The sequence below is a fragment of the Oryzias latipes genome, chromosome 5 (assembly GCF_002234675.1).
Source record: "Oryzias latipes chromosome 5, ASM223467v1".
In the NCBI taxonomy this organism is placed as follows: domain Eukaryota; kingdom Metazoa; phylum Chordata; class Actinopteri; order Beloniformes; family Adrianichthyidae; genus Oryzias; species Oryzias latipes.
The window spans coordinates 26,477,187-26,488,988 of record NC_019863.2 but is presented as its reverse complement, the minus strand read 5'-3'; the positions used below and the strand labels follow the sequence as shown (position 1 = coordinate 26,488,988).

Below are 11,802 nucleotides of genomic sequence, written 5' to 3'. Positions count from 1 at the left end.
AAGGCGGGGGGGGGGGGGGGGGGGGTGTTTAATATGTATTATTTTCCATCTAAACAGGTTACTTTAACACTTTCATTTCAGAAAAAAAAACAGAAAAATCAAAAGGTTATACATTTTTCTATGGACGCCTGATCTGTTTTGCCTTCTTCCCCTTTGGGAAGACAGAGAGCATTCATGCCGTCACTGGAGCTGTCAGGATGCATCTGTTCTGCTCTGCACACTTGTCTATTCAGTCTACTGAACACACAGAACTTTAATATCGGGGTGTAACTGTAAACTTTAATGATTCCATTCATATCATAGTTTGCTGTTACGATTCAGTTGTTTTTGTTCAGTTTTGAACAATGCCATTCACTGATCTAGGACATCTTTAGCCAAAACTTCAACCAGTGAGACTCAGAGATAAATACCTGGATACTGATATTCCTTGGACATCTTGCAAGATAATTAAGTGTAAATTAAACAGGTAAAAAGGAATTAATGGAAAATCCATTCACATTTTAGTTCCATTAAGTTCAGCCAACTGTTGTTTTTCCACATCAAAATAATACAAAAAGAATATTATTAGAATATTACTGTCTGGTCACATCTCTGCAAAATTCAGTGTTTCCACACATTGGACTGTAATGAAGCTTTGATCAATATTTTTGGCTGCCATCATACGTGTGTTGTCTGCTGCGATGGCACTTGATCGTTTTTAAATGATAGAAAATAAACCTACCATGTTTCAATCCAAATGACATTTTCCATTATTGATATATTCCATTTATTTCATTTTGAAAGGATTTTATAGATTGATTCGATTAACAACTTGCCTCAGACAGATTGATCTGATTGGATCATAGGAATATAAATCAATTCATCCATTGAGTCGATTAATTGTTACTCTCCTACTTTACTATCAGATATTTTTCTATACAGGTTTTGTAATGTACATGCACTGAAATAACAATAGTCACGATGCAGTCCTGATCACAAGGCCGGATAGTCATGGGGGGGGGGGGGGGGGGGGGCAATGTCCACCCAAATGTGATGGCCTACAAAAATCCACAATTAACTAAAGAAATAAAAATTAACCAAAAAGAAGTATAAAACAAAAAAAATTTTAGGCAAAAAAAACACAAGGATGGAGGGAGAGAAGATGGACTAACAGACATTAAAAATGAGGGGAAAAAAAAGATACATAAGGCCTCAATATGGCACAAATCATTGTCCTGCTTGTGCCAGTCCCAAGTAAATGCAGAGGCTGGAGTCAGGAAGAGCCTTCAACGTTGAACTTATAAGACAAATCAAACAGATAAAAGGAGAAGATAGATATCTGGATGGATGAACTGATATGAGTTTCTGCATTTTGGGGGTTCTGAGGGATATGATACCCCAAATTCAGGCCTTCCTGATCAAAGTTTTTTTCCCCACCGTGCTTGCATCAATCAGAATGAGGAGGTCAGCCATGGGTGTTTCAGACACTGTGAAGCTGTGGCTCTTTTCTGTGGCAGAAGCTCCAACATGGGCAGCAGAAAGGAGGCGAACTGAACACCTTCTTCTCGTCTCCACTCATATTTATCCAACAGGATCTCCAGCAGGCTCCACGGTTTTAGCTTAGAGATGTGCCGTAGTTGTCCTGAAGGAGTTCGAATTGTGTTGAAGATGCAGATTAGAGGTCAGAAAAATGCAATAAAAGTCAAGCAAAAATAGCATTGATCCTGGTCATCGGATCTAAACTTTACCTTTACGGTTGAAATATTGTTTCGAATGTCTCCCGGACTGCACAAACTGGGATGGGAGAGGTCCCAGCAGCTCGATGATGTGAGCAATGTGATCTTAGACAACAGAGTCATATGCTTTATTATATTTCTGTCAGTTCAGAGCAAAGCAATGATGAGGGGAAAACAAACCTTCCTCACGGGTGAATCGAACTCCAGATTGAGGGTCAAACAAAAAGTCTCCAGTGGCCAGTTCAAAAGCCTGAACACGACAGAAAAGCAGAAATCACAGCATGCTGATTATGATGGAGTCAAACGCAGGAGCTCTGCTCACCATGCAGGCGGTGCTCCAGATGTCGGCTGGCGTGTCGTAGCCTGCACCAATCAGGACTTCTACAGAGCGGTACTGACATGTTTGGATGTCTTCAGTGAAGTGTTTGTGCTGTAAGCAAGAAAAACCTCCAATTTAAAAGGCTGTTTTGAAAACAGTCCTCCTGGATTTATCTGAGGCTTTAAGACATAATGTAAGATGGCAACAAGGAGGAAAAAAAAACATTCTGAGACAAACATGACTTCATGCTTGAACTCTGTAAGGTGCTGTCAATGTGTAAAATAAAATTTACATGACTGCACGTTAAGAGCATTTTGATTGTTTTTTTCCTGTTTTTTAACTCATTATTTGCAGAAAACTGTTTGGACAAAACATTTGACTGTAGCTTTGAGTGTTGGCAGTTTTTGTCTTTCATATTTAATGTGATATAGTACACAGATTTTGAGCTGAGTGTAGAATTCTCCAAACAAACTAAAACCTTTTCAGGCTACTCTAAACTAACAAATGTGGCTTTAAAAATTTCAAAAAAGTCGCCCGAGCAAATGTCACGGCAAGCCTTAATAATAGATAGCAACATTAAAGGTCTTCACAAAAAGTGGAATTTGTGGCTTGCCAACTCTCATAGCTAAGAGATAAGTCTGTTTTGGGGGCTGTGTAGTTTTAATTTCCTAAATGTTGTTTTATTTACAAGTTGTGATTTTATCCATTTGCATAGCAAGTGTTTGTATATGTATTTTGTATTTTATTGTGTTTGTATTTATGCTTTTTTACATAATGACCAGAGGACCACAGATGAAAACTAGCCATTGGCTAATTTTGGCTTTTTTAACCAGGCTAAATCACATGTTTTTTTGTTTTTTTTTTAAATTGCATTGTCCTCTTTTAAATAAACTATTATTATTACTAATCAGAGTTGAACAAAAAGTCTCAAGATGAAATGGAAGCTTGAAAATGACAAAATTAAACAAAAAGGTCAAAAATGTTTAAACCAGTTCCACATCTCTTAAAATGAGTTTTATTGTTATTTTCTTTGATGTTAAACAATACATGTGTAGTGGTATGACTGTGCAAAATCTACTTGATTTGTAGTAAACTAATAAAGTTTGTTATATTTGGCTTGTCCTAGTTAGAGCTGTACATTTTAATCTAAAAAAAAAAAAACACCACAAGAGAAGAGAATCTTGATCTTAGAGCTACAGCGATGTTTTCAATGCAAATATTTTCTAGAAACGGTCAGGGCAGATGATCGACCCGAGTCTGATTATGCTGATGGTTTCTTCCTAATCTTTTATCAGAGGAAATTTTTCTCCTTTGTTTCCTTCCCTTTGTTTGCTTACATGAGTTACACTGAAAACCCCTATGAAAGGTAATCTCAGGATAACTTTATGGCACAATAAATTCCTATTAGAGCTGCAACATATGAGAAAAACTTTTAATATTAGTGATCAATAGTGCAATGGTGAATTGACTTGAAAATAATAGCAAACAAGTAAAACATTTCCATTTCATTACAAGTCTTTTTCAAATAAAAGTCAACATAACTTAAAATATACTCCAAATGATCCTCGCCTGCATAGTATGCCTACATCTAACATAAAAGGGTTCATTTTGATTGGTCAACAACAACATGAAGATTGGTCAAATGGTCTATGTGATTCATTAAATACTTCAAGCTGCCATAAGATTATTCGGGTGTAAACACTTAAGGGAACCATTTATTGCAATTGATGCCATCTGATTCATGCAGAGGCTGATTTAACGATGACAATAAATTAGCATTTCAAAGTGTAGGATAGTCCTGTTTAAATGAATATTGGAGCTTTATTTGATGCTTTTTTCACAACACTTTGAGACCTCAGTTGCGAACAGGTGCTTTATAAAAAAAACTTCTTAAAAAAACTGAACAATACTTGAAAATGACTCACCACCCAGCAGGCATTGCCCAGGTCAGCAATCTTAATAAGAATTTTCTCTGCGCTCTTAGCTTTCAGTAAATCTACATCAGGGTCAATCGCGTCTGAAACACATAAATGCACAGTAGTCATTATAGTTCACATATTGAATCAGAAAGCAAAGATGTTCCTATAAAATTTGACCGTAAAATGAAAAACTAGATATACAATCATCAAAGAAATACTTTCAATAGTACAGTGCCTTGAAAAGGATTTACCTCTTGGATATGTGTCCATTTTGTTGCTTTTAAAATCACTCATGGTCAATAAAATTTGTCTTTCCTCACACAGAAATTTACTAGAAAAAAAACCTTCAATGTCAAAGCATTCTACAAAGCAATGTCAATGAAACAAAAATATGAAATGAAATAAAACTGTTTGCATAGTTATTCTCCCCCTTTTAAATTAAACGGTCTAATTCAATAGAAGTCCATCAAATTTGGTGCCAGAAGTTTCACAATTAGTGAAATGATGATCATCTGAGAGGTGTGGTTGTGTCCCAAGTCTATGAAGGCTCCAGATACTGGTGGAGCGGTATTCCTGGCTACCATTTCACCATGAGGATAGAAGAACACTTTAAGCAACTCAGAAAAATTGTTGTTGAAAGGTAAAAGTCAGAGGATAGATACAAAAATATTTGGAAAGCTTTGAACATGCCCCGGAGTTTTATCCCTTTCGGGGTCAAGGGGCTGCCGGGGCCTATCCCGGCCACTTGTGGGCAAAGGCAGGGGACACCCTGAAGAGTTCACCAGTCTGGCAGGGCCCCCAGAGGATCATTGTTGTAATATTTATTAGATTGAATTTAAAAGCACCCTTCTTTTTTAGTTGAACAGAAAAAAAGCTTTTCCACTCAAAGGAGGACTGACCTTTATCTGGGTATGATGAAGGCAGAGGAGTGGGATTTAACTCCTGTAATCTGGATTCAAAGACTGTAGCATCTGTGACATGGCTCATCGACGAGCAGACCCTGTGCCTTTGTGATTCACTGTCAGGTCCTTCTTCAAACAGTAACGTTTGCCTCCTCGTCTTCATGTTGTCCCCTGTGAGCTTTGACTGACTGGTGGGGCTGTGCACGCTTGATGGAGCGGTGGCATCAGAAAAGGAAGACGTGTGATTCGACGGAGTCTTCCGGCTTCGACATTTTCTGGTTTTACCCGCCGACTGCCTGTCTGAATTCCTGAGTACCTTACCGGGCTGTAGGGAGGGATGAGTTGTAAACACTGAACATAAAAAGCTAAAAGTGCCGCAGTACATTATGCTCTTTGTGTCGATCTTCAACGTGCAGCAAATCATGCTAGTGAAGGGAGCTCTGAGTTGTGTTTATAAATCTGACTGCTGACTGCAAAAGATAACCTTATTTAGACTTCAGCTCTGTGGCCCATCCTGCAGTTTGGCTATTAGTCATTATGGAATGGCGTGTCAAAGAAACAAACATAGTGAATGTAGTTGTGGTAACCTAAACAACTTCAGCTGACAAAAACCAGATACAAAGAAATGTTCCTATGTAAGGGAATCTGCTCTTCACTTTATTTCCACACACTGAATGCAACCAGGAATGCACAAACATGCACACAGGTCAAGCACAGCTTTATTTTTATTTTATTTTTGTATGCATCTTATCTTACACTTATTCGATTCTGTTGCTGTTTTTTATGCTATTGAACCAGGATTAGTCTTAATTTTGTACCACAAAAATATCAATGTGAGCTGGTATGACAGTAAAAGTTCCTGGAAAAGTTCCTAACATTCCCACTCTGATCAACTTTTGGTCTATTATAAAAGTGTTGTCAGTAGTCTTTGTTGGTATGTTAAGTGACACAACACTCACAGGTATTTTGCAGCCTGGATTAATCCAGCGTGTCATGCTCTAATCTGCAGGTGTGGCAAAGCTGCACTAAAGCGGTCTGCATGTAAGCAAAACAACATTCATCTTACCCACTCTCCAAAAACGTGGAAAACCCCCGACAGCTTCCCCACTAAGTTGAAAAAACTCTTAGATAAAATAGCAGAAAATCTCGTTTTTTAATAGCATTCATTTAAAGAAAAACTCAAGCATCTTGATACAACAAGACAAACAGATTTGAAGTTGCACACCTGCTTTTTTCTGGAAGCTCTATCCACTGGCAAAACAGGAAAACAATAATAGTTAAAAGGCTCCTAGTTGTAAAAAATTAAAAATGAAATTCTCTCATTACTAACCTGAGTTGGTGTGAGAAGGAGACACTGGCGGCTTCCACAAATGGGCTTTGGGTGCAAGCTTCTCAATAAAAGCATCATCCGCTCTTAAAAGAATGTTTTCTGGCTTGATGTCTGTGTGGATAATCTTGCATTTCGTATGCAAGTAGTCCAAACCCTGCAAAACCTGCAATGAAAACTGCATTGCATCACTGAGGGTGTGTCCCACATTTACATTATTGTAGACAGTCACAGCTTCACAACACCTGTCTGAGGATGCTCTTAACGCAGGCCAGAGGAAGGCCGGTGTAATTTGATTTGATGATCCACCGCAGCAGCTGGTCCCCCAGAACCTCTAGAACCATGCAAACATCTGGGAGCAGTTAAGGAAATCATTTCAGGGTTGAGGGTTTTCCGGCACATTTTCATTGATTGAGTAGCTTTTACAAAGTCATGCGGCAGTTAAGGTGGATTGTGTGTGTAAAGGAAACGCTCTCCGGTTGATCCATTGATCCTGAAATCATCCACGAGGCGCACGACTCTGTCACGGTTTGAATCTTTGGGGTCACTGTCCCTCACCTGGAGGTCACATACAGAGAACATCACAACATAAAGAAAAGCATGCAACTCCATAACCACGAGGACAAACTACTATGTTTCTGCTGCAAAACTATGATTTGATGGATCTTTATGGGGTCAAACCAGAATCAGTTTGAAGATCCACTCCAATGAAAATCCTATGCTTGGTGTTTTTAAATTGTTCTTGAGACATTTTTCACATGACAGAGGACTTGTATAAAGAAAATTAATATTCAAACTGTGTTTCTGAGTATTTATTTAAATAGTTCTGAATCAGGAACAGACAAAAGAAAATGCTGTTGGAAAAAGCCTGACGCTATGACGCAGATGCTACAGTTGGTGGGACACAAGCTTGCCGCTTCGCTCCACTCTGATGCATCCACTTGCAGACAAATAGGTCCATTAGCGTCTTTGTTTTCCTCGTGTGAGCTGGAATCTGGCTCAAAACTGTACGGCTGGGTAGCTCTGATATTGCTTGCCCCTTTTGTTGCACCGCTGATGTTATGTTGGCAGTGTGGGGGGCTGTGAGCCAGTGGGAGAGAGTGTAAACAAAGAGATGATGGGAAATGATTTACTCCGTGCCATCTGTCCCACCCACAACTCAATTTCTGATGAACTCCTGCAGCTCTGCAGAAACTGCCCTAGAAAACACCACAGGTTTTTGATTTTGGCTAAAAACAGCCTAATCATGATCAGAAACCCACTGGGAATGATCATATAACAGATCCAAATATGATCAGAGTGGGACTTTATAGTAAATGGAACACCAGATTGTAAAAAAAAAAAAAACTTTAAAATTCAAAAACAGTTTTAAACCCGAAAGTACACATTCTAAACTTTAATAGAAATATGGAAATCTAAAAATTAGGACATTTTGAACTTGAATGGAAAAATAACTATAAACTTAAAACTCTTACCAAATGAAAAATGTTTGCTATCAGCACATGCTTTTTTTGTATTCCAGACTTTTGTTTCTTCATTTCTCTACCTTCGCTTTCTGTTCTCAGTTTCAATTCAGATTTTTCAGGGTTTAGCCTTTGCATGTTAGTGTTTGCATGTTCTCCCTGTGCATGCGTGGTTTTACTCAGGGAACTCCGGCTTCCTCCCACCATCCAAAAACATGCTTAATGGGTTAATTGGTTACTCTAAATTGGCCCTAGGTGTGAATGTGAAAGTTCATGGGTGTGTGATTGTAGCCCTGCCACAGACTGCTGACCTGTTCAGGGTGTCCCCCGCCTTCGCCCACAAGTGGCCTGGATAGGCTGCGGCAGCCCCGTGACCCCAAAAGGGAATAAACGGTTTAGAAGATGAATGAGTGTTTAGCCTTATTTTGTGTGGGGGTGGGGCTTTTAGCCCACTGTGGCTACCTGGACATGATTGACATTGGGTGATAGAGGTTATGGGGACGTCATTTCCACTCCAGTAATGAGTGGTCTATTCAGTTGGTTAAGTTTGTTGTCTAACTTAATTCTGTTTTTGTTATCTTCTTAAGCGCCCAGTTTTTAAATTATCTTATTTTTTTATTTTTTTTTATTTTTTTTGAGAAAAATTTACTGATGAGTCTTCTGATGTATTCTTTGGCTAATTGGACCCTCACTGTCATCCCTCCTTGGGATGTCAATCATGTCCTGGTAGCCAATGAGCTCAAAGCCCCACCTCCACATCAAAATAGGCCCCACACAAAAAAAAAAAGAAAAGTCTGAATTAAACTGTTATTTAAAGACTAAAAGTGAAGAGTGATAGAAATGGTTAAAAAAAAAGTTGAAACTACAAAAAATCAGCTTTTACAAATTAACATTTTTCTCTTGGTAGCTGTTTTAGATTTATAGTTCCTTTTCCTTCGAGTTTCAAATTTATTTATTTTTCATCATTTCTTTTAATGATGAAATATTTATTTTTAATATACAGTTTTGTCATTCCTATTTTCTGCATTTCCTTGAGTTTTTTTTGATTTTCTTCTTTTAATTCACAATCTGGTTTTTCATTCACTCTAAAAAACTCGTGCTGCTTTGACCCCATTAATCTCATCTTGAAAATAAAATGACTGCATTTGCTTTGGGCAAACTTTCAAACAGTAATCAACAGTTTTTTTTCAATAAAATTTTTATCATGACTTATTAAATTTAAACTCCATAGACATGGGACTGTAAATGTGTAAAACCCCCAAATTATCACACACTTTAGATTGGAAAAACATATTTGCAATTGCTTCAGACAACTATCTGTCAATATATTATTTTAGAGAAAACCGGCCCCAAGTCCGCACTGACACATTTCAGAAGTTTGATCTCATCCAGTGCGGTCTCTGTGAACGTTGGAGCACTCTTCACCACCTTCAGAGCCACAAAACCCTTCGTCCTGCATGCAGACAATTATGGCTTTCAGTTCCCATCCTTTTTAGAAGTTTCCTTTTCAGTTATGCTATCTTGAGAACTTTGAAGGTTGTACTCACATCACATCCCAGCAGAGCCATACAGTGGAAAAGTGACCCCATCCCAACTTTTGTTGTACTTGGTATCGGTTGGCAAACACTTCCCCAATCTCTACAGGGTAATAACCGCCTGTAATGTTATTGAGAAAGACCAAAGAGAAGATATTAGTCATTGTATTTTAATTTTATTTCAAAGGTTTTATGTCATTTTGCCTACCAACGCCATAGTCTGCAGGATTCTCCTGTTGCTCTTCAAAGCAAATCTCAGGCCGAGGTGGATCAGGACGATCGTGGGAAGCTGGAGGGCAGTTGAGCTTTTTGCTAGGTTTAGAAATCTGGGATTTCTCTGCGTATCGGGGGTGAGGGTTGATGGGTGGGTTTGATAAATTTGTTGTCAGAAGTCCTGCGATAACAGCGGCGTAAGACGACGCCATGTTTGCGCTGCAGAGCAGTTAAGGATGAATTGCAATACCCCGGGAGAGAGCTACAAAAGAACGTTGAAAAGAAACACATTTCAAACTTTATTTTCCTTCGTGTTAGTGCATTCAACGAAGCCCGCAACCTGACATCGTATAAAAAATAATAATTAGTTCCCACAAAATAATTTGTTTTCACGAAATAATGCCCGGATGTCTTCATGACAAGCCAACAAGATCCGCTGCCCGGCATAGCGTGCTCCGCTGCTATCCAACTCCAGTGGGCGACAGCCAGCCGCCTGGAGTAGCAATCACTTCGCTAAGGTTAATGGAAATATATCCCCTAGTTTGATTCTTGTTTTTATTTTTCCCCTCTTGAATCAATGTGGGTCACAGAGACATGGATGTAGCGGCGGAAAGCGGCTTTTGCGGCAGGACGAAGTGCGTACCGGGCTGTGAATGAATCCAGACATGGAGACATGAGTACTGATGCTTTTGTAGAGCTTTTTAAAATAATTAAATCCGATCTCTAAACATCCTCAGTTTCTTCCATGCAATGTAATGAGACACACACAGACAGAAATGTGAAAGTAAACATTTAGGAACATGCAGTCTGTTGTAAATCCAAGTTTTGCTCAAATTCATGTTTATCAATGACTTATCACGTGAACTATTATTTCGTGGGAACGAAATAATAATTTGTGGGATAAAATTATTAATTTGTGGGAACAGATTAATTAATTTTTTTTTACCCATGTCAGGTCACGCACAGGCTCCGTACATTTCCCTTATTAAAACTGAATGAAATGACTACTGCTGTTGTTGCCACAAGTTGTTTGCAATGACATTTTAAAAAGGAGCAGGGACCCGTGTGCTTATTTTTGGAAAAGGTAATGGCATGTCAACAGAAATAGCTGCTCACAGAAGCTGCAGACACAGTTGGCAGTTTGTGTGAACCGTTCAAGCTGCTGTTTCAAACATGATGAACCAGAAGTTCTTTTGTCACTATGGTGTCTCAAATCCAAAAAGTTCTCATAACTTGCACTGAATCTGAAATAGTATTTCTCAACTTTCCCAAAAGTTTGAAAAATGATCAAGTAACTATTTAAAAAATCTATTTACACAAAAGAAGGTACCTGATAATTATTTTAAAGTGATGGCAGAATTGTTGATTGAACTCTAATTTTGCAGATAATTGGCTTGAATTATGCTAAATTCAATTTTACTGAAATAGTTTCCCCCATTTTTATTAAAACTATTTTTATAATTCTAGTTTGTATATTTTGATCTTAGACTAAATGGACAAACAGTATCAACACATGAAAAGTACATTTAACATAAATACGAGAATTCAAATTATTTTCATGTCGGAAAATTAAATGCAATGAAAAGTTACAATCCCCTTTTTAAATGTAAAAAATCTATTTTATTTCAGTCAAAAGTCGTTTAAAATGCCTACCCCAAAGTATTTATTTGACTACATCATGTTTTTAATGATAGAGTTCATATAAAGTTTATTCATGGGTCTATTCTAAAAGAATTATGTAACTGTTATTTTATGACTTGCATTAAATTTTTTGGTAAATAAGATTAATAAATGCATTGAAGGAAAAAAACAAACACAATTTTCAGCATTAACTTGATAAATTATTTAGAAGATAAAATAAACAATTACAGATCCGTTGTACTAGAAAAAAATAAATTTGTATTTTAATTAGAGAAAAAAATCTAATTAAATCCAATGACAGCCCTTATTAAACTACATTATATAAATGGTCATTTTGATATTTTTCTCTTTTTTTCTGCAAAGAATAAAAACTGTTCACTTAGAAGTCCATAACCTGACGTCAGCACGTGTCATTATATCCTACATGTGCAGCTGCGGTTTAAAACTGCTCAGCAATTAAGGTTTTTACGTACAAAAGGGAGTGTTGCTTACCAGACTGCGTGTTCCGCACAGCTTCGCTCCAACACGACAGACCAAGAAAAACCACAAACTGTTGAAAAAAACTGAAGTTAAAACCAGAACGACGCCACACCTCCACCCGAAAACTTTAAGGGCAAGAGAGCCAAACACTGTCGTTCCTCAAATGACCACTGAGAGGCGCTCAACTCTAATTCTGATTTACTGATTCACCGCAGTGAAGGAGTAAGCCCTGGCTGCAGCCTGCAGAATGGGTCAACATAGAGGTGCTTTACTTTCGACCCATTAATT

General features: G+C 37.9%; 1 protein-coding gene across 1 annotated transcript; it reads right to left on the bottom strand.

The window, feature by feature from the left end:
- Positions 1–252: 252 nt before the first annotated feature.
- Positions 253–11,704, bottom strand: LOC101159187 (SRSF protein kinase 2). Its single transcript, XM_020703471.2, has 15 exons — positions 11,527–11,704; positions 9,389–9,655; positions 9,193–9,301; positions 9,011–9,098; positions 6,653–6,740; positions 6,428–6,534; positions 6,186–6,360; positions 6,081–6,106; positions 5,922–5,978; positions 4,853–5,180; positions 3,960–4,051; positions 2,038–2,145; positions 1,896–1,965; positions 1,728–1,820; positions 253–1,621 (listed from the first exon to the last, which is right to left on the bottom strand). The coding sequence occupies exons 2-15, from the start codon at positions 9,603–9,605 to the stop codon at positions 1,431–1,433; spliced, it is 1,749 nt and encodes a 582-aa protein (XP_020559130.1). The 5' UTR covers positions 9,606–9,655; positions 11,527–11,704; the 3' UTR covers positions 253–1,430.
- Between the last annotated feature and the right edge of the window lie 98 nt (positions 11,705–11,802).

Excerpts from the sequence above, each read along its gene's own strand:
- LOC101159187 (XM_020703471.2), bottom strand. The coding sequence starts at position 9,605 with ATGGCGTCGTCTTACGCCGCTGTTATCGCAGGACTTCTGACAACAAAT. Across the intron at positions 5,181-5,921 it reads TCCACGTTTTTGGAGAGTGG|CCCGGTAAGGTACTCAGGAA; the intron begins GTAAGATGAATG and ends CCCTCCCTACAG. Across the intron at positions 1,966-2,037 it reads TCTGGAGCACCGCCTGCATG|GCTTTTGAACTGGCCACTGG; the intron begins GTGAGCAGAGCT and ends TGTCGTGTTCAG.